This window comes from Oncorhynchus mykiss, chromosome 21, assembly GCF_013265735.2.
Source record: "Oncorhynchus mykiss isolate Arlee chromosome 21, USDA_OmykA_1.1, whole genome shotgun sequence".
NCBI classification, from domain to species: domain Eukaryota; kingdom Metazoa; phylum Chordata; class Actinopteri; order Salmoniformes; family Salmonidae; genus Oncorhynchus; species Oncorhynchus mykiss.
In genome coordinates, this window is record NC_048585.1 from 26,111,246 (window position 1) to 26,134,163 (window position 22,918).

Below are 22,918 nucleotides of genomic sequence, written 5' to 3' on the forward strand. Positions count from 1 at the left end.
AAATTGATAACTAAGTGACTCGGGGAACAAAACATCAATATTTTGGGTCCTAATGGGAGGGATATTTAATCTGAAAATTAGCTGTTATTAGCTGAGAGGTTTGGAACTCTATTTGTTATTATATTAATGTATACAGCCTGGTGATGTTACCAGGCAAGCCAAAACTCCACCCGGGAAAGTGACATTATCAACAAAAATCACAGTAGCAATCTTTCCCCATTGAAAGCTGTGCAGCCAAGCCTGAATTCAAGCAATATTGACACACATAGTTTAAATTTGGATTATAGCTCCTGTCCAAATGTTGTGAATCATATACTCTTTGTCCAGTTTTTTAGGTACACCACCTCGTTCACAAAAATGGTTCACTCCTACAGACAGTGAGATTAGTGGCCTTGGCTTGCTACATAAGACAGTCATTGTGGTACTCAGTTACGATTGAATGTTAGAATATTAAAAACGAGTGACTTGAGACTTTCGTGGTATGATCGTCGGTGCCAGGATCTCAGAAACAAGAAGCGGCTTTAGTAGGCACGCAATCACCAACAGTGGACAATTGAGGAGTGGAAAAACATCACCTGGTCTGACGAATCCAGGTTCCTGTTGTGTCATGCTGATGGCTGAGTCAGGATTTGGCGTAAGCAGCATGTGTCCATGGCCCCATAGTGCCTGGTATCAACAGTACAGGCTGGTGGCGGTGGTATAATGGCTTGGGGAATGTTTTCCTTGCACACGTTAGGTCCCAAGTGAGCAATGTTTCCACGCCCCAAAACATTTAGGCTGTTCTGGAAAGAAAGGGGGGTCCGACCAGGTACTAGATGGGTGTACCTAATAAACTAGCTACTAAGTGTATATTCATGTCATAGTCACCAGTCAACTCCATTACAATCAAGGGTTACTTAAACTTCAACCAGTGAATGCTAGCTATGCTAGCTCTTCTACCAGTCTGTTTTAATGAGTTTTAGCATGCTAATAGAACATTTTTATATTTTAAAAGGGGTTATGCAATAGGTTGATAACGATATCACCAAAGTATGTTGCATTGGACATTTCAAACAACATTCCCAGCTAATGAGAAAACATGGCATTTAATTTAGAGAATGAACAAGATTGGACTAGGCAACTTTAGGGATAATTTGAATGGGTGCCAATGGCAGATTGAGGAATTTTTAAATCTGTACCCCAGTACGATCCACGTTAACATAGAGGGCCAGGAAATAACACGGACTTTAAAGAATTGCCACTTTTACAGTGTTAACTGTAAAATATCAGCTGTTGTACAATCTGATACAAACACAGGAAAAAAAATGTAGACATGAAACATTACGGTTTTGAACACAGACACAGGTATCATCCCATATGGCAGTTTGCACTTTATATAGCATTCCAAATTAACCACAAAAACTTGTTTTTACCGTTTCCATTAGAGTATTAGCAACTGTGTCTTAATGGAAACAATGGACATGACTCATGATGATGCTTATGTTGTTAACCTCAAAGTACTCAAACTGAAGACAAATGTTTCTTTTGTTATAATTTTAAAAGACATCACAAATAAAACAGATTTTAAAAAGTAAAGTAGAAAATGACACGTATTTAAAAGACAGGACTGAAGTTGTGCATTTTCTTTGCTGCAAAATATAACCACACTAAAAAACAAGGCATATCGATTTCACAATAATGCCATTCTGCCCCAAACATTTATCCAAATCAGCAAGGAACACACCTTTAGACTAACAGAGATCATGGGGGGCAGCTCTAGGCCAATCATCATCAAGGGTACCACGTTGTCAGTGTCTCTAGGTGCTAGGAGATTGGCTGAGTAACTCTGTCCCACACTGTTACCTTCTGGTCCATAATTGGCTAGTTCAAATGCCTATTACGCAGACTGATTTTTCCCCCAAGACAAAATCAGTGGAGAGGTCCATGTCTCATGTTGTGTGGGTGTGTTTTCAGAACAGTTCAAGCAGCATGTCAAGTTTGCGTGTGTACGTGAGCGTGTCCCCTCAGAAGAGAGCCATCAGCAAAGCGTAGTTGATGGGCAGGTTCAGGCGCTCCTCGGTCACTGGCAGGACCTTGAGCAGTTCTGGGGAGGCTAGGAGACTGGCCGTGGGGCCGACACGCTGCAACACACACGCCCCACACATAGGACCTCCATCGTCTGCACTATCCATCTACAACACACAGAGAGTCAAGTTAGTCACACACAATGTCACACCCTGATCTGTTTCACCTGTCTTTGTGATTGTCTCCACCCCCCCCTCTTCAGGTGTCGCCATTATCCCCTGTGTATTTACACCTGTGTTCTGTCGGTTGCCAGTTCATCTTAAGTCTATGAGCATTTGTCGTCTCAGCTCCTGCTTTTTCCAGTCTCTTTTTCTCACCCTCCTGGTTTTGACCCTTGCTTGTCCTGTCTGAGCCCGCCTGCCTGACTCTGAGCCTGCCGTCCTGTACCTTTGCCCCACTACTCTGCTATCAAACCCCTGCATGCCTTGACATGTTGTTTGCCTGCCCTGTTGCTGTAATTCAAATTGTTACTTCGACACGGTCTGCATCTGGGTCTTACCTTCAAACCTGATAGTACGAACTGGCACTGACTGAAGCAGCAGACCTGGGCCAGCTGCGCGACGCCATCTCCTCCCAAGGAGCCACCAGTGGGAGGCACATGGAACTGCTTCGAGGCCTTATGGATGGGGTTCAAAAGTTGCCTGAACGCCATGACCGGGTATTGGACATTTTGCTGGAGCAATTCCACGGGTTGTTTGGGAGGCAGCCTACCACGGTGGTAACCCCAAAGACCCTCAGTAACCCAGCTGCTAGCAGCGCCATCTCATCGGTCACTCCAACTTCTCTGGAGCCCCGATTACCTTCCCCGGAACGCTTCAATGGAGAGCCGAGCACCTGTCAGACGTTTCTAGCTCAGTGTGCCCTCATTTTCGAACTTCAGCCCTCCTCCTTCCCCCCGGAACACTTCAATGGAGAGCCGAGCACCTGTCAGACATGTCTAGCTCAGTGTGCCCTCATTTTCGAACTTCAGCCCCCCTCCTTCCCCTCGGATCGCTCCAGATAGCCTATTACGCTGATGTCTGGGAGGGCTCTTACCTGGGCTACTGCTGTATGGGAACAACAGCTGGCCATATGCGTTAGTCTGGAGGAGTTCACGGGAGAGGTGAAGAAGGTTTTTGAAGTCCCATTCTCTGGGAGAGAAGCTGCGCAGGACTCCCGCAGTGAGGCAGACTATGTGGTGGATTTCCGAACGTTGGCAGCAGAGAGTGCTTGGAACTAGGAAGAACTGTTCGATATGTTCCTGCACGTCGTCTCGGAGGTGGTCAAGGACGAACTTGCAGCTCAGAAGTTACCTACGGATCTTGATTCCCTAATCACTTTGACCATACGAATCGATTGGCGACTATGGGAACGACGGATGGAGAGGAAATTCGACTTCACTCGCACGTCCAGGGATTTCAATTTGCCTCCGAGTCATCCCGGAAGTCCCCGCCGATTCCGTTGCAGAAAGAACCCGAGGCTTCCCGACCTTCCCCGAAAGTCACCGAAGACGGCTGAGTGACCGCTTCCCGATCCTATGCAACTAGGTAGAGCTGGGGTATCGCCTGAGGAACGGCAATACAGGATCAACATGAAGAATTGTCTATATTGCAGGACACTTGGTCATTTTGTGTCCTCTTGTCCTTTAAAAAGACCAGGCACACTGGTAGGAGCGAGTACTCTGGTTGGCCATATAGAGAACTTTCCTGCTTCCCTTGCTCACCACCTTGTTAATGCCATTCTGCTGTGGGGAAACCAGTCTAAATCTCTCCTGGACCTCATTGACTCTGGGGCAGATTAAAGTTTTTTGGACGCTACCCTAGCTTCCGAGTTGAACATCCCCATTCAGCCCCTCAACATTCCCATGGATGTTAGAGCGCTGGTCAGGCACGCTTCTAGGCTGGGTCACTCATATTACCACTCCCATCAACCTTCGTTCATGTCAGGGAATCACATCAAGACAATTCAATCCCTGCTTATCAAGTCTCCAAAGATTCCTGCAGTATTGGGATTCTCTTGGCTCCAGCGATACAATCTCCTCATGAACTGGTCGACTGGTGCCATCATGGGCTGGAGCCGGTTCTGCCACGCCCAGTGTCTGAAGTCAGCGCAACTTGCCCCGGGATGTTTTCCTGGGGGCTCGGACGGTGCCCCGGACCTCTCTGCCATTCCCGCGGAGTACCAGGCCCTTCGGGAGGTGTTCAACAAGGCCCGGGCCACTTCGATCCACTGCATATGACTACGGGATTGACCTACTCCCTAGTACTACTCCGCCCCAGGGACGACTGTACTCACTGTCGTGACCGGAGACCAAAGGTATGGACGCCTACATTGGGGACTTCCTAGCTGCAGGATTTATTGCGTCCTTCGTCCTCTCCCTCCGGCACAGGGATCTTCTTTGTGGAGAAGGACAAGACCCTGCGCCCGTGCATCGACTACCGGGGACTCAAGAACCGCTTCCACTCATCTCCTCAGCCTTCGAGCCGCTCCAGGGTGCCACCATGTTTTCCAAGCTGAATCTAAGGAACGCCTACCACCTTGTGCGGATACGGTAGGGGGATGAGTGGAAGACTACCACCAACACGGCCAGCGGCCACTACGAGTATTTGGTCATGCCATTTGGCCACACCAACACCCCTGCTGTGTTCCAGGCTCAGGTAAATGATGTTCTCCGCGACATGTTGAACCGGTTCGTCTTCGTCTACATTGATGACATCCTCGTCTTCTCCCGCTCCCCCCAAAAACATGTGCTCCACGTCCGACAGGTTCTTCAACGCCTCCTGGGGAACCAGCTGTTTGTTAAGGCAGAGAAGTGAGGGTTCCCTTCTGGGGCACATCATCTCCGCTGGGTGTGTCCAGATGGATTCCGGGAAGGTGAACGGTGGTGGATTGGCCCCAGATAACCAGATGTTCTTGCCTGCCACCCGGGCTTCTGCCGGACCCTGGCTTTTGGTGGCCCATCATGGTCCCCGAAGTCTCCGCATTTGTCGCCGCTTGCACGGTGCACAAAACAAGACTCCGACAAGCTCCGGCTGGTCTCCTCCAACCTCTGCCTGTCCCTCACGTCCCTGGTCCCACATCTCCCTGGACTTTGTCACGGGTCATCCCCCATCTGATGGCATCACCGCCATCCTGACTGTGGTGGATCGGTTTTCCAAAGCCGACCACTTCATTCCTCTCCCTAAACTACCCTCTGCCAAGGAAAAGGCACAGCTCATGGTGCAGCACGTATTCCGGATCCATGGACTACCGGTCGACATGGTCTCTGACCGGGGCCCTCAGCTCGTTAAGGCTTTCTGCACCCTCACTGGGTCATTGGCCAGCCTGTCCTCCGGATTCCACCCCCAGTCCAACAGCCAGACGGAGCGAGCCAACCAGGATCTGGAGACTACTATACGCTGCCTGGTCTCCCCCAACCCCACCTCCTGGAGCCAGCAGCTGGGGTGGGTCGAATACACCCGCAACACCTTTCCCTGGAATCAGCCCCCGCTTTTCCCAAAGCAGGAGGAAGAGATCATCATTGCCTCTGCCCAGATGTTAGTCCACCACGATCGTCGTACCCGGAAGAGAGCCCGGTCAGCCCTCAAGACCACCTCCAGGTATCGACGACAAGCAGATCACCATTGGACCACGGCTACCCGGTTTATCGTCTCAGGTATGGCTATCCACCCGGGATCTGCCCCTCGGGTTGAATCCCGCAAACTCTCCCCCCGGTTTATAGGGCCATTTCCCATCTCCAAAATTATTAGCGCATCTGCTGTTTGTCTTCTGTTGCCCAGTACCCTTCATATACATCCCACCTTTCATGTGTCCAGAGTTAAACCCATGTCTCACAGCCCTTTGTCTCCTGTTTCCATCTTTCCCATTATCCCCTGTGTACCCGTGTTCTCTTTTCGTCTTGTTTGTCAAGTTCACCAGCGTTTGTCTCATCTCCTGCTTTTCCCCAGTCTCTTTTTCTCGCCCTCCTGGTTTTGACCCTTGCCTGACCCATCTGAGCCCGCCTGCCTGACCATTCTGCCTGCACCTTTGCCCCAACTCTGGATTACCGACCTGTGCCTGACCCGACTCCTGAAGTCTTGTACCTTTCCCACACTACTCTGGCTATCGACCCCTGCCTGCCTTGACCTGTAGTTTGCCTGCCCTGTGCTGTAATAGACAGTGTCAGTTCGACACAGTCTGCATCTGGGTCTTACCTTCAAACCTGATACACAAACTTTGTGAATGAACAGGAGTTCACCATCTCAACTACAACTGCTACAGTTGGCTAACAGGTCTGACTGGTTAGCTGTTGGTGGAATGTGGGCCATTCTTTTAGAACTTCTGCACCCACACCTGTCTGAAATGATCAAGTCTGGTTGCGAGACATTGCAAATCAGAATGTGGTATGGTGGTAGGGAGGAGGTGGTGGGGCCTTACGTATTGGAGTGGCAGCTTGCACATGGCGAGGGGCCAGACAGGCATGATGTGGTTATGACACTCCCGCACGGAGCAGCATGGGGGCTGGCCCTCGGTCAGCAGGGCGCTGGTCAACTCTGTCCTCAGGAAGTACTCCTGGGGAACAACAGGAAGTTAAAGGGTTACCATGGGAGGAGTTACCACCAGGCTATGGGAGGCGGGTTTCACAGAACACAAATTCAATTGGAACACATTCACTTGCACAGTTACGTGCTCATTTGCGCCACATAAATGTCACCCAAAGAGGAATGAGGCTTTCTCAGAATTACATTATCACAACATCCTGCTTCAATGAACAGCTTGTACATTTCTCTGAGAAGATGCTTGAGAAATAACACACGTAAAAGAAAGAAAGAAAGACTGGGAATAGGAGAGAGGTAAGTAGAGCGAAGGAGAGGATCATGGAGGGGTAGAGGGGGTGGAGTAGAAGAATAGAGAGAGAGAAGTGAAGAGGGATGAGTGTAGTGGAGGGGGTCAGTGCCAGAGGAGGTTGCTGAGGGGAGGACGACTCATAATAATGGTCTGAATGGAATCAAACATGGTTTCCATGTGTTTAATACCATTCCAGCCATTATTATGAGCCGTCGTCCACTCACCAGCCTCCAGTGTTCAGTGCTCTCACCCCAGCAAGTGTGAGGATGTTGGTGATGTTCTTGGTGATGACCAGAGAGCTCTTGGCCCGAGTCACCGCCACATACAGCAGGTTCCACTCATCGTCTGGGACGTCACCTAGAGGACGAGGGAGAAAACAGTGGAGTCAGACACTAACATACATTAACCAATGTTCTGATTTGGCGTAAGTCGTAGACCAATGCAAACAGTCATTGGTCTTAGATAAGAGTTGGTATTTGGATATGGTTTTCCAACTGCCTAATGATTGCACACACACACACCTCCTGAGCAGCTGGAAAGTCTGGGTAAGTTGTGGGCGGCACAGGGGACCTTAGCAAAGTCATCAGTGATCACCACCGTGTCAAACTCCAGACCCTTTGACTTATGGACTGTCCCCAGGATAAAATCTAAGAGATAAAAGAGAGACAGCAGGGGAGGGTTGATACAAATGAGAAAGATCAGACTCAAATACAAATACAGCAATTCATAACTCTGTGTCTGTACAGTGGTGAGTGTGTGTGTGTGTGTGTCTATGTGTGTACAGTATGTACCTGTGTGCATGTGTGTCTGTACAGTGTGTGTACAGTATGTAACTGTGTGTGTACCTGCGTGTTGGGCCTCTCTCTCTGTGCAGCCGTAGAGGCGTTCCACCAGCTCAGGGATGCGGCTGTTGTATTTCTCCACCATGGAGAGTTTGCCCTCCAACTCACGGTCCTCTGTTTTTTTAGCATAACTCTTCAGTCCAAAGTAGCCCCCCAGACAATGCTGGGTGAACCTACGGATGAAGCTGTCCTTGATGCCTAGAGAACAGGGAGAGGAGGAGAAGGGAGCACGTTTAAAAAGGGAGAGAGCTAGTTACACTGCAGAGTAGAGCTAAACCTATTGACACAAAAGACCCTTACCAATAAAACAATGAGCATTGAGAGAGCCAAGGCAGGATACTGTCTTACCAAAAACAGTACAACATAGTAATTCACTTGTATTAGAATTGCAGAACTGAGGCAAGGGGCAGTGTGTTGCACCACTCACCTCGAGAGCGGTTGTTTTCTGGCTGCATCAGAACCCAAATGTCCATGATTCTTTTCAGCCCAAAATTCTCCACCCCCTGGAGTGGAAAATACATATCTTACACAAGACCCAAACACGTGTGTGTGTGTGTTTGGGGGGGGGTGTATGGACACTCACCCCTACGATGTGCAGCCTACAGCGTGGGTTTGCGTCGGTGAGTCTGACTGCTTGGTCGAACACGGTGACGTTAGAGCGAGACAGTACTGCTAACTTACCCCGGCCAGGACTCAACCCTGTAGTCAGGGGACGCAGTGAGTCCACAGCCTTACCCCACACACAGCCTGTGGATGGACAGACAGACATGCACATTAAAGAGCAGGTTCCACAAATCTAACAACGTAGATTGATGATATTCCACCCAAAACAGTCTTTATGCAAAAACATAATATATATATATGTATACACGAACCGCACAGCAGCTGCATGTTTTAATTTGTATTGTTTATTAACAACAAATCAATATAGAAAGTACATGAGGTAACAAGTATACAGTGGGGCAAAAAAGTATTTAGTCAGCCACCAATTGTGCAAGTTCTCCCACTTAAAAAGATGAGGCCTGTAATTTTCATCATAGGTACACTTCAACTATGACAGACAAAATGAGAAGAAAAAAAATACAGAAAATCACATTGTAGGATTTTTTATGAATTTATTTGCAAATTATGGTGGAAAATAAGTATTTGGTCAATAACAAAAGTTTATCTCAATACTTTGTTATTTACCCTTTGTTGGCAATGACAGAGGTCAAACGTTTTCTGTAAGTCTTCACAAGGTTTTCACACACTGTTGCTGGTATTTTGCTGGTATTTTAGCCCAGTCCTCTATGCAGATCTCCTCTAGAGCAGTGATGTTTTGGGGCTGTTGCTGGGCAACACAGACTTTCAACTCCATCCAAAGATTTTCTATGGGGTTGAGATCTAGAGACTGGCTAGACCACTCCAGGACCTTGAAATGCTTCTTACGAAGCCACTCCATTGCCCGGGCGGTGTGTTTGGGATCATTGTCATGCTGAAAGACCCAGCCACGTTCCAGAATAACAACCTATCCCTCAACGTAATCAAGACAAAGGAGATGATTGTGGACTACAGGAAAAGGAGCACCGAGGACATCCCCATTCTCATCAACGGGCTGTAGTGGAGCAGGTTGAGAGCTTCAAATTCCTTGGTGTCCACATCACTAACAAACTAGAATGGTCCAAACACACCAAGACAGTCGTGAAGAGGGCACGACAAAGCCTATTCCCCCTCAGGAAACGAAAAAGATTTGGCATGGGTCCTGAGGGTAGTGCGTACAGCCCAGCTGCCTGCCATCCAGGACCTCTACACCAGGCGTTGTCAGAGGAAGGCCCTTAAAATTGACAAGGACCCCAGCCACCCCAGTCATAGACTGTTCTCTCTACTCTCTTTTTATCTTTTATGCACAGTCACTTTAACTATACATTTCATGAACATACTACCGAAATTGGACCGACCAACCAGTGCTCCTGCACATTGGCTAACCGGGCAATCTGCATTGTGTCCCACCACCCGCCAACCCCTTTTTTTACTCTTCTGCTACTCTGTTCATATATGCATAGTCACTTTAACGATACCTACATGTACATACTACCTCAATAAGCCTGACTAACAGGTGTCTGTATATAGCCTTGCTACTCTTTTTTCAAATGTCTTTTTACTGTTTAATTTCTTTACTTACCTACACACACCTTTTTTTCACACCATTGGTTAGAGCCTGTAAATAAGCATTTCACTGTAAGGTCTACACCTGTGGTATTCGGCACACGTGACAAATAAACTTTGATTTGAACAGTAGCCTGTGTAAAGTTGGGTTAATAAACCGTCAATTCGTAAACTCAATCCTGTCTGGACAATTGTTCCTTTATGATCTAGCCCGGTCATAACATTGGGGTCAGAAGTAAAAACGTGATAAAAGTTAGCCAGCTAGCTAGCTGACTTCTGTGGCTAGCTACCATAGGTGAGAACGGGGGTTGAAAATGCTTGGAGGGAATCTGAAAGTGAAGGTGGAGGTAGGGGACGATTACGGCCAAGGAGGTGCGTGTGCATGGACGTCGGAGGATCTGGCCTAGGAGGTCGCCAGGGCGTCGGAGCCCAGAGAGGGCATAAGGGCTTTGTTGACTGCTTCACGCGGACTAGGGGGTGACGTCGACGCGGCGGGAAAAGGAATCTGGGGCTCAGGATGTAAACAAACATGGCGGCACCCAGTTCCCGGTTGCGTCCGTATCAGTTAAGACCCCGAAGTATTCCAGTAAGGTGGATTGGGAAGCTTTTCATGCTCAGTTTGAACTGTTAGCTCATTTAGGGGGTGGTTGAATGAGGATAGGGCACTGCTGTTGGCTTTATGCCTCACGGATGAAGCTCTGGCCTGTTTGATATTGATTAGCCCCGAGGACAGACGTGATTATGGTGCTTTAGTGGGAGCACTGAGGAGGCGCTATGGACAGTATGTACAGCCTGCGCTCCGAACTGAGTAATAGACGCAGGCAGCCTGGAGAGCCTCTACGGGTGCTAAATAATGACATTGAGAGCCTCTCTCTGCGGGCATATGCTCACTTGCCCCCCTCCGCTCAGAGCGAGCTAGCACAGGACCAGTTCATACTGGTCTCTCCTATGGAGCTGCGCGTACATACCCAGCTGGCTCGTCCTGAGTCATTGCAGATAGCCTTGGAGAGGGAGCTGGTGTGGGCTGGGGGGCAGAGCAGCCCAGAGCCGGAAAAGCCTGTATGGGTGGCTGAAATGACAGAACTCATTAGTGCTGTAGGCGGCACGAAACACACGCCCTGGTCCCAGGGTCTGCTGCGGTTGTAGCCAGCCAGGCCATCTGTGTCAGGATTGCCACATGTCCCCCAGAGCTCAGGGAAACGGCACGGGGTCCGCATAGACCAGGTAGTACGGACCCCTGGCTTTCTGTCCCAACCACCATCATTTTCAGGAGGAGCCCGCCGGCACAGACGGGGAAGCAAGGCTCCACTTCCCCCAGAAGCAGACGAGGGCAAGCTGATGGAGCCTGTTGTGGTGGGCCGGACCTGTGTTGGGGACTTTTGATCATGTGCCAGTCACTGGGGGGGGGTGCTCTGCCCTAGTGGTCACTGGGTCCACAGTAACCCTGGTGAGGCCGGATATTGTGCCAGGTTGGACTCCGTGTGAACCCACAACTGTGCAGCTCCGCACAGTCACAGGTGAGCTAGCACCCATGAAAGGGAAGGGAATAATGACTCTGACAGTAGGGGGCAGGTCTGTGCGTTTTCCTGTGTGGGTGGCGGCTGTGCAGGACCCTTGTATCCTGGGGTTAGACCTAAATGGGGGCACACTGAGCTTCCAGGGAGGGCTGGCAGTCACCATGGCAGCCCCTAATGTCACATTCACTCAACCCAACAAACTTTTTACTCCAACAGTTAAACAGCAGACACTCATGGCTTGCCTCCCCCCCCCTCTCTCATCTGTGTGTGACTTTTCCCCAGCCCCCCTGTCACCTACGGCTGTGTGTTACATTCCCCCAGCTACCTCCACGACACATCCCTCCGTGAGCCCGGGCAGCACCAGCCCAGCTACCCCAGATGGGAGAGGAGAGGACACTGTCTGCAGTGAGGGAGATATGGGGGAGGAACTGTGTTGGTCTTGACCCCGAGCAGCAGGAACGGTTGTGGAAGTTGCTGTTTGAATTCAGAGACAGCTTTGCACTGAGGAAGTGAGAAAGAGGAGGTTCAGACTCATCTGGGGCAGCATGAGATCGACACACGTGATGCTCGACCCATCAAGATGCGTCCCGCCGTATCCCGCTGGCACGCCAGGAGGCGGCAGACAAGGCTGTATTGGAGATGCAGCGGGCATACTTCATCGAGCCCTCAGACAGCCCCTGGGCGGCGCCAGTCGTCATGGTTCCTACGACGGGGGGCAAGCTGAAGTTCTGTGCGGACTACAGACGGCTGAATGAGGTAACCAGGAAGGACTCATACCCCATACCACTTATTGATGAGTCGCGGGACCTGGTTAAGGTGTCTTCCTGTTTCTCCTCACAAGACCTCCGCAGTGGCTACTGGCAGGTTCCCCTCTCCCCAGAGGCCAGAGCCAAAACTGCGTTCTCCAGTAAGAGAGGACACTGGCAGTTCAAAGTCCTGTGCTTCGGCCTGCGCAATGCTCCAGCTACTTTTGAGCGTTTGATGGACAGAGTGCTGGATGGCTTCCCCCAACAGCTTCTCAATCGCCGCTGCTCCCCTGAACCGCCTGCTGCCGAAGGACAAGGCCTTCACTTGGACAGTGGAGCGTGACGATGCCTTTAACACCCTCAAACGTGCACTGATCAAGGCCCCCGTGCTCGCCCCCCCTGACCTCACTTTGCCCTTTATCCTGGACACAGACGCGAGCAATGTGGGCATGGGTGGGGTGCTGGCCCAGGTGGGGGAGAGAGTGGTGGCGTACTTCAGCAAAACATTTGACAAACATGAGCTCCGCTACTGTGTCACCCAGCGGGAGCTCCTTGCTGTTGTGCCTTCCGTCAAACACTTCAAGTACTACCTGGGTGGCCAGCCCTTTACTGTAAGGACTGACCACTCTGCTCTCCAGTGGCTCATGTCTTTCAGAGAGCCAGAGGGGCAGGTGGCTCGCTGGTTGGAGGAGCTTCAGCCGTGTGGTGCACAGGGCAGGGGCACGCCACTCCAACGCCATGTCCTGTCGGCCCTGTACTGCAGACGGCTGCCGCCACCGTGAGCAGAGAGGAGGGGGTCTGTGCCACTGTGTCGGGCGAGCGGGCCTGTCTGCTGTGAGCTGCAGACTGTCGACGTGGCTGAATGGGGGCAGCAGCAGCAGGGACGGGACACAAACCTACAGCAAGTGCTACGTGGGTAGAGGCGCAGGTGAGGCCACCATGGGAAGGGGTGACAGCGCTCTCACTCGCGACCAGGGTTGTGGTCAAAGTTTGAGAGACTGCGGCTGGCTGATGGCGTGCTACAGCAGGCATGGAAGGAGTCAGCTACGGGAGAGGAGAGGTGGCAAGTGGTGGTCCCAAAAGCATTGTGGGAGGCTGTGCTCCAGAGTACTCATGGGGGGGTGGGGATTGGACACTGGGGTCACAAAAACACTCAGCCGCCTCCGTCAGGGCTTTTACTGGGGGCAGCACAAGAGGGATGTGGAGGACTTTTGCCGCCGCTGTGACAACTGCACAGCGAGAAAGGGCCCCCCAGGCCGCTCTCATGCTCAGCTCCAACAGCTCCCGGTGGGGGATCCATGGAGAGGGTGGGAGTGGGTGTAGTTGGGCCGTTCCCCACCACAGACAGTGGAAACCACTGGGTGCTCACGGCCATGAACTATTTTACAAAATGGCCCGAGGCCTATGCGCTGCCTGACCAGGAGGCAGAGACCATCGTCGAAACCCTGACAGCGGGGATGTTCAGCAGGTTTGGAGCTGCAGAGTCCATCCACAGCGACCAAGGCAGAAACGTTGAGTCCCGTGTGTTCACCACCATGTGTGAGAAGCTGGGTATGCACAAGGCCCGCACTACTCCTCTCCATCCTCAAAGTGATGGCCTTGTGGAGCTCTTCAACAAAATGCTTGGACAGCAGCTGGCCATCGTCTCTGCCAAACACCAGCGTGACTGAGACAAGCACCTGCCTATGGTCCTCATGGCATGCCGCTCCGCTGTGCAAGACTCCACCTCCTGCACGCCTGCCCTCCTCATGCTGGGGAGAGAGATCCGCACCCCTGCGGAGATGGCGTTTGGTCGGCTCCTGGATAGGCCGGAGTATGCCCAAAGACTCCAGGACCGCCTGGAGACAGCCCACACCTTCGCCAGAGAGCAGCTGGTGAATGCAGTTATGAGGCAGAAGAGGAACTATGATGGGAGCTGGTCTGGGTCTACAGCCCCCTAAGGAAAAAGGCAGATACCCCACAAACCAACCGTGACCAACTTGGGGCATCTTTCATTTATTTGGCGTAGGCTACGGCCAAACAGTAGCCTGTGTAAAGTTGGGTTAATTAAATGTCAATTCGTAAACTCAGCCTCTTCTGGACAATTGTACCTTTATGATCTAGTCCGGTCATTACAATATATACACACACTATTTTCTCCATTTGAATTACATTGATCAAAAACTCATACCAACAATATATGCATCTTTGATGTCACGAATGGAACAGCCTGGTGATGGTGGCAGTGAACTACAACCGCTGTTTACCGGCATGCACGTTTGGTCAAAATGCGAGAAGATGGGAAGAAACCGGCTCGTGAGGTTAGGGCGGGCAGACTGGGCCAGGGGAACACCTGGTGCTTCAGTCATATGCGGGGCTCAATTTTCCCCTAAACGATTGCTACCAACAGTGGAAGAGTGATAAAAAAAACAGTGCTAGCCTGCTAAGTGCACCGGGCCATGCAAAAAACAAACTGGCCCACTTACACGTATATAGCATGGTGTTTGGGGATGGAATAAGCTACAACAACTCCAACAGAATACTGCACGTTTTACAGGGAAAAAAACTGTCAAAAAAACAATCTGATAAATGTAATTGTTTATTTCAAGGTATGCCTCTAATTTTGTTGAACTGCCCAAGCTTTATTTCACGATATTACCTGCAGGATATCATGGTAGCTAATGTTTGTGTTAGCCATTATATCTAGATTGACTGCTGCTAGTGGTAGCACTCAGGTTAGCATGTGGATAGCTATAGCTACCATCTGCCAACAAGAGTTTTAGCCGGATTGGTTAAAGACGTTCAATATCTGCTGTGACGGTGAAGGTTTATCTTGATTTTGTTTAACAGTAGGAGAAATACTGATGTGCTGAACTGCTTATAAGTTATGTGTTTCAAGGCTGTTGGTAGGGGTAAATCAGGGGTGTAAAAGGAGCTATGCTAAAAGCTTACGAGCTGTATTTATTTGGATTTAAATTCAACCTTTATTTAACTAGGCAAGTTAAGAACAAATTTACAATGACGGCCTAACCGGGGAACAGTGCCTTGTTTAGAGGCAGAACGACATATTTTTACCTTGTCAGCTGGGGGATTCAATCCAGCAACTTTTCAGTTACCTGCCCAACACTAACCACTAGGCTACCTGCCACCCCTGTATAAGTGACTAAAAAATGTTTAGCTTAGTGACCAACGTTTTTTTGTTGTAATTTTGTATTACTCATCGATATGATGTCGGTCTTCACCCCCTTATGTGGACAGTGGCTTCACCCCTCGTGTAGTGCTCCCCTTTAGGTCACTTTTCCGACATATCTTCGGTCAAATAAAATATATAATTCTCCCAAAATAGAAATGTAAAGTGATGTCGTATTGGGACTGTTTGAAGGATGAAACAAATCACAATGTTGAATAGCAACCTAATTCTGCAATCTTCCCTTTACAACAAACTGATCTAATCAGAACCAAATAAATAAATAAGAGCATAGTCGTCATGGAACACCATGGATATTTTACCGGCATGTTTACACAATTCAGAACATCTACTTTAGACCTAGAAATATGAAGTAGGTGGACAAAGTAAACAACATAGTGGGTCACTTTCAGTGACAACTAAGAGCGATAAAGCGTGAGGATAAACTCCTTTGTTTTGGTCCCATACCTACCCGCTCTAAGAGCAAAAATTTAACCCATGTGAAGATGCTGTGTGAAGGTGTGAGAGCGAAGTCTTGCATCTTGATAAACGCAACGTAATTTTGCTGAGTCAACCTTCAAAAGGACCAGTGCAGCCGTTCTTATATATCATTTCTGGGTAACAATTAAGTCCTTTACTGTCATAGTTTTACATTAAAATGGTCACAAAGAAACATACCTTTTAAGAAAATAACTATTTTTCAAGCAGGAATGTTGCTGTCTGAGTTGGGAGGGAAGGGAAGGGCACCAAAGCGGTGCATTAACCACAGAGTGGATCAATCCCCCGAGCGGAGTGGTCTAATGGGAGGGATATTTAATCTGAAAAGTAGCTGTTATTAGCTGAGAGGTTTGGAACTCTGTTATTATATTCATGTACAGTCGTGGCAAAAAGTTGAGAATGACACAAATATTAATTTTCACAAAGTCTGCTGCCTCAGTTTGTATAATGGTAATTTGCATATACTCCAGAATGTTATGAAGAGTGATCAGATGAACTGAAGTTAATTGCAAAGTCCCCCTTTGCCATGCAAATGAACTGAATCCCCCAAAAACATTTTTACTGCATTTCAGCACTGCCACAAAAGGTCCAGCTGACATCATGTCAGTGATTCTCTCGTTAACACAGGTGTGTGTTGACAAGGACAAGGCTGGAGATCCCTCTGTCATGCTGATGGAGTTTGAATAACAGACTAGAAGCTTCAAAAGGAGGGTGGTGCTTGGAATCATTGTTTTTCCTCTGTCAATCATAGTTACCTGCAAGGAAACACGTGCCGTCATCATTGCTTTGCACAAGAAGGGCTTCACAGTCAAGGATATTGCTACCAGTAAGATTGTACCTAAATCAACCACTTTTGGATCATCAAGAACTTCAAGGAGAGCGGTTCAAATGTTGTGAAGAAGGCTTCAGGGCGCCCAAGAAAGTCCTGCAAGCACCAGGACCGTCTCCTAAAGTTGATTCAGCTGTGGGATCGGGGCACCACCAGCACAGAGCTTGCTCAGGAATAGCAGCAGGTAGGTTTGAGTGCATCTGCATGCACAGTGAGGCGAAGACTTTTGGAGGATGGCCTGGTGTCAAGAAGGGCAGCAAAGAAGCGACTTCTCTCCAGGAAAAACATCAGGGACAGACTGATATTCTGCAAAAGGTACAGGGATTGGACTGCTGAGGACTGGGTTAAAGTCATTTTCTCTGATTAATCCCCTTTCCGATTGTTTTGGGCATCCGGAAAAAAGCTTGTCCGGAGAAGACAAGGTGAGCGCTACCATCAGTCCGGTGTCACGCCAACAGTAAAGCATCCTGAGACCATTCATGTGTGGGGTTGCTTCTCAGCCAAGGGAGTGGGCTCACTCACAATTTTGCCTAAGAACACAGCCATGAATAACACATCCTCCGAGAGCAACTTCTCCCAACCATCCAGGAACAGTTTGGTGATGAACAATGCCTTTTCCGGCATGATGGAGCACCTTGCCATACGGCAAAATTGATAACTAAGTGACTCGGGGAACAAAACATCAATATTTTGGGTCCTAATGGGAGGGATATTTAATCTGAAAATTGGCTGTTATTAGCTGAGAGGTTTGGAACTCTATTTGTTATTATATTAATGTATATAGCCTGGTGATGTTACCAGGCAAGCCAAAACTCCACCCGGGAAAGTGACATTATCAACAAAAATCACAGTAGCAATCTTTCCCCATTGAAAGCTGTGCAGCCAAGCCTGAATTCAAGCAATATTGACACACATAGTTTACATTTGGATTATAGCTCCTGTCCAAATGTTGTGAATCATATACTCTTTGTCCAGTTTTTTTAGGTACACCACCTCGTTCACAAAAATGGTTCACTCCTACAGACAGTGAGATTAGTGGCCTTGGCTTGCTACATAAAACAGACAGTCATTGTGGTACTCAGTTACGATTGAATGTTAGAATATTAAAAACGAGTGACTTGAGACTTTCGTGGTATGATCGTCGGTGCCAGGATCTCAGAAACAAGAAGCGGCTTTAGTAGGCACGCAATCACCAACAGTGGACAATTGAGGAGTGGAAAAACATCACCTGGTCTGACGAATCCAGGTTCCTGTTGTGTCATGCTGATGGCTGAGTCAGGATTTGTGTCCATGGCCCCATAGTGCCTGGTATCAACAGTACAGGCTGGTGGCGGTGGTATAATGGTGTGGGGAATGCTTTCCTTGCATACGTTAGGTTCTTTGATACCAAGTGAGCAATGTTTCCACGCCCCAGAGAATTCAGGTCGTTCTGGATGTAAAGGGGGGTCCGACCAGGTACTAGATGGGTGTACCTAATAAACTAGCTACTAAGTGTATATTCATGTCAGTCACCAGTCAACTCCATTACAATCAAGGGTTACTTAAACTTCAACCAGTGAATGCTAGCGATGGCTAGCTATGCTAGCTCTTCTACCAGTCTGTTTTAATGAGTTTTAGCATGCTAATATAACATTTTTATATTTTAAAAGGGGTTATGCAGTAGGTTGATAACGATATCACCAAAGTATGTTGCATTGGACATTTCAAACAACATTCTCAGCTAATGAGAAAACAGACATGCCATTTAATTTAGAGAATTAACAAGATTGGACTAGGCAACCTTGGGGATAATTTGAATGGGTGCCAACGGCAGATTGAGGAATTTTTTAATCCGTACCCCAGTACGACCCACGTTAACATAGTATAGTGGGCCAGGAAATAACACTGACTTTAAAAAATTGCCACTTTTACAGTGTTAACTGTAAAATATCAGCTGTTTTTGTACAATATGATACAAAACACAGGAAAACAGATTTGACTGCACCAGGCCTTTAACTGTCAGAATCCTGTGTTCCTTCACTCACCGTCTTGTTTTCCTCCTACCAGAATCTTCTTCACTTTCTTACACACTTGGAGAATCGTGGCTCCAATGTAGGCAATCTCCGAACCAAACCGAAAGCTCTGAGAAGAGAAAGAATACCTATTCAATACACACACTGAGCTTTTGTGTAGTGAGTATATACCTGAGTGAGGGAGAAGTGTGTGTACCTGGGTGAGGTAGTAGAGGTGTGTGTGTTCCACCAGGTTCAGGGCATTAACTGCTCCTCTGAAGGTATAGATCTGCTGATGAGGGTCTCCCACCAGGATCTTCCCACAGTGCTGAGGTAGCATGATGTCCATGATGGCTAAGACACACACATACACACACTTATCACGGACCTGCTAACAGACATGCTATCAGGTGAGTGGTGCCTGGTGCAGGTGTAATGTAGACCCAGGTTTGGTCCAGGTGTGGTACAGTGGTGTAGTTGAGTCGTGTACCTGGAGTACAGTCCTGTGCCTCGTCTATAAAGATGACATCATACTTGTCCAGAGTCGGCCTCTGCAGCTGCCACAGCTTCAGATACCCTGAAAGACATTCAGTAAGGACCCAATCCTAAGACACTGACATATTATTATGGAGTGAATAAGCAAACAGATAGTTTTTGGGCTTACCATCGTGGGTCATGTGGTGTGCGTACTCCCTGGTCTCTTCTAAGGCAACCATTTTGTCCCAGATCCTCTGGGCATCCCTCGCAAACATCTGAAAAATAAAGGCCAGTTTGTTCAATTGTGGAGATGACCGGTGTGTGGCATGTTTGTGTGATTATGGGACCAAAACGGAGAAGTTTGTGTTCTGGTGTGTAAATGTGTGTGTGGGGGATGTTTCTTTGGGAGGAGAGGTGTTTGTGGATTTGGGTATAACGCTTACCCTTTTTGCATTGCAGTCAGGCACGGTCATTTTGCCATGTGTGTTTTTGTACGTGTTTGGGACGTGGTTGGGGGTGATGTGTGTGTCGGCCGAGGCCATGTAGGCATTGAGGGTCAGGGTGACCACCTTGGCGTTGACAAAGCCCCCGCTGCCCTTAGGCAGCACCCAGGCCACAGAGAAGGGCTTCACGTTACTAGACAACTTCTTTAGCTCCTGGTACCTGGGAGAGAGAGGAGACTGGGTGACTGATTGAACGGCTTTACTGAAAGACTGACGACAACCAGACATACGGAAAGAAACTGTTCTAGACCAACAGATAAGCAGACCTCTTTCCGACGGCCCCGAAGGCCATGGAGTGGACCGTCCTGCAGTCCACGTTGCTGGGGAAACAGCGCTGGGCCTGGGTAGCCACAGACTTGTTGAAGGCCATGTAGAGGAAGTGGTGGTGTGGCCTCTGCTGGGCGTACCGAATCAGGGTGGTGGTCTTCCCTGTGCCTGGAACACAACAACAACCTTTAACCCCCACACTACATCACAGCCGGAACATGCACACATAGGGCACAATCAACAGCTCACAATGTGGGCTTTTTTGTGAAGTGGGGTGGACCATTCGTGTGTGTGTGTATCAACTTGAACTACTCTGCAATTGTCACAATATAGAAAGAGTACTCTCATCCTGAACTGATGAACCAGACTGAGCTGAACTGACATGGAGAGGGTGCCCTCTAGCAACAATTCAGGAAATGCTAGCAAAAGTACCAACTCTATATCTAACTTGTTTTCTGTAAAAACACAGCTGTGGCATGATGTTGTTAGTAGTGGTCTGGCGGTACCTGCGAAGGCCATGATCTTGACCACGTGGTCTCTATGGATGTCATGGTTGAGGATCTGCTGCTGTTCGTGGGTCACCTGAACTTGGGCTCTCCTGGGAGAAAGAGGACTGGGCATGAGACTCAGGTTATTACTGATTCCTTCAAAATACTTCCTTCCAGAAATATATCAGTCCTCACCCACTCTGATTGGTTATTGCTGTGGGCAAGGCATTCTCCATCAGGTGAAGGACATAGAAGATGTTGTAGTGCCACCTGGAGTGGAGGAAGGAGAACCGTCAATGTCCGCCTGTCTATCCATCCGTTTGTGCAAATCTATCTTTCATCTCTATATAACTTCCATCTTGACCTGTTGCTGATGTTGATGTCGTTCCTCCTCATGGCGAGCAGCATGGTTGCCATGGCGCTGAGGTACTCCGTGATGGCGCTGGCTGAAGGGAGACAGCCTCTGAGACAGACAACCAGGTCCAGAACATCTCCCACACCGTCACACAGCACCAGCATCAGGGCCATGGCTGCCCACGGGTTAGGGCCCTGACAAACACACACACAGTCCAATCAGATAAGCTCAGAAGTATAATAGTAGTTTCAACCGTGTGTGTGTGGCTACATACCCCCTCGATACCCTCCAATTTGGGGAGTCGGTGTTTAATGCAGGCCTCAGCCTGAGGGAACAGACAATGTGTCCTCACACTCTGTAACACTGACTCAGGCTTCACCTTCTGACTGGGCTTATACTGGGCCATGAACCTGGAGGGGAAAAACACACACACACACACACACACACACACACACACACACACACACACACACACACACACACAAGATCAGAAATGAACAGAAATGGCCCAAAGGAACAGTTTACAGTAAAGAGTCCTTACTCGACTATATGGAGGATGCTCTCCTGGTCGTCCTTTATGATTCTATGGGTTTCCAGGATGGCGTTGATCTCCTTCACGGCGTCGATCTCCTTCTTCGTGTAGCGGTAATACAGCTTCTTCCAGGGCACAAACTACACACAGGGCCCAAAGACACAACTTAGACCCAAAATAATGTATAAAGCACATCTATTAACATTTTTACACTAGCGTATCTTCATAACTTTAACCCTAACTTCCTCCCCCTGTCCCAGGCTCTCACCAGTGACTGGGTCACAATGTTCCTCCAGCGTTGGCAGACCAGGCTGACGTTACAGTAGAGGTCCTCAGCAGGCAGGAGGCTCAACACCAGCATCAGCACCTCCTCTGGGAGGTCGTCCACGTGACCCTGGGGATGGGCCAGGCCCCTGCTGCTTCCCAAGAGGCCGTAGAGGGCGTCAGGCAGGGCCTCCACCTCCTCCTCATGATGATTCATTAAGGCTGGGTCTGGATCTGACCAACAGCGCTCAAACTCCTTGTCGTCCCCAAACATGTCTGTTGTCAGCCCCTCCAGATAGTCCACCTTCTCATCCTCAGGTTCCTCCTTCATAGAGGTGGCTAGTGCCTTCTCCTCAATAGTCTCATTTTTGGGGATGAGCTCTCTATTGAGTCCCTCTGTCTTTATGGAACCTGAGCCCTGGGACAGGGCTGCTTTCTGAGGACTTAACACCTTGACCACACTGATCACAGGGAAAAACTTAGTGATCCCATGCTGCTTCTTGTCATCACGTGCATCTGAGATCCAGGGAAGATGAGAAGAGGGAGCAAAGGGAGGGGATGACAAGGTAAATGATATGTGTACAAAATGCTACATCATCCCTTCAGGTCTCAAGAGTTTAAAAAAACTTGACACACAAATGTGCAGTACCTCTCTTTCTCTTTGTGGGTGTTCTGGGGTACAAACCCCGGTTGGTGTCTGAGTTGCTGTGCCTACGAGTGACGGAGTGGGGCTGTGTGAGGGGTTGGCTGCCCTCTGGTCTCCTACTAATTTCACGACACTCCTCTGAGTTCAGGTGCCTTCGCTTGGCTTTTCCTGCAACATCACCATGGCTGTGAGTACATCTCTACTACACGCTCTCACACACCTTAATGACACCAGTCCTGTGTTATGGGTCAGTACTGAGGAGAATGCGTACCGATTAACGTCGTAGAGTTAAGCATACAGATGGGTGAGATGCATTAGAAAGTTACAGTAGTTGGCTAGCTAGCAATTGCCATTGACCATCCTCTGCCAAGCAGCATTACCTTTAGTGGACGACTCCATCATGTTGTTTCAAGAACAGCTGCTGATGTCCAATCTCTCGTTTCCTGCTTTTTCGAAAAAAATAAGTCATCTAAATGTTAGCGTATATGCTACATGCTAGCTAGTGTGAGCCGCCAAACAACCCTACCCGGTATTTGGCTAGCCCGTGTTTATATCAGCTAATGTACAGTGCAAAGTAAAGTTCGCTTGTGGATTTAGCCTGTTAGACATTCACCTTTTTAAATAACATTGAATATTACTGATATAATGTCGAGCATTCGTTGTTGTTGATAACACAGCTAGCTAAGCGTTTATTGGCTACTTGGTTCTTCTTTGGGGAATTTACGGAGGATCAAGTTCAATGTGTTGCTTGCACAGCGCCACCCATTAGTCAGTAGGAGAAT

The 22,918-nt window shown here is 48.8% G+C and overlaps 2 protein-coding genes across 3 annotated transcripts in view; one reads left to right on the top strand and one right to left on the bottom strand.

The window, feature by feature from the left end:
• Positions 1-9,983, top strand: part of il15ra (IL15 receptor alpha chain) — a 57,413-nt gene extending 47,430 nt beyond the window's left edge. The window contains 1 exon segment of the mRNA NM_001129987.1: positions 9,903-9,983. The gene's annotated coding sequence lies outside the window, so the exon portion shown is untranslated.
• Positions 897-22,875, bottom strand: fbxo18 (F-box DNA helicase 1). Of its 2 annotated transcripts, none has more exons than XM_021577323.2 (22): positions 22,750-22,875; positions 22,517-22,579; positions 22,140-22,304; positions 21,495-22,006; positions 21,236-21,366; positions 20,969-21,104; positions 20,704-20,888; positions 20,535-20,609; positions 20,358-20,449; positions 19,851-20,019; positions 19,525-19,744; positions 19,269-19,356; positions 19,095-19,181; positions 18,822-18,958; positions 18,638-18,734; positions 8,296-8,459; positions 8,140-8,215; positions 7,716-7,910; positions 7,392-7,517; positions 7,121-7,227; positions 6,460-6,594; positions 897-2,171 (listed from the first exon to the last, which is right to left on the bottom strand). In XM_021577323.2, the coding sequence occupies exons 2-22, from the start codon at positions 22,536-22,538 to the stop codon at positions 2,004-2,006; spliced, it is 3,087 nt and encodes a 1,028-aa protein (XP_021432998.2). In that variant the 5' UTR covers positions 22,539-22,579; positions 22,750-22,875; the 3' UTR covers positions 897-2,003. The 2 variants fall into 2 exon arrangements, with proteins under 2 accessions (XP_021432998.2, XP_021432997.2); XM_021577322.2 differs by having other exon boundaries at positions 22,517-22,582; positions 22,750-22,844.
• Positions 22,876-22,918: the final 43 nt, after the last annotated feature.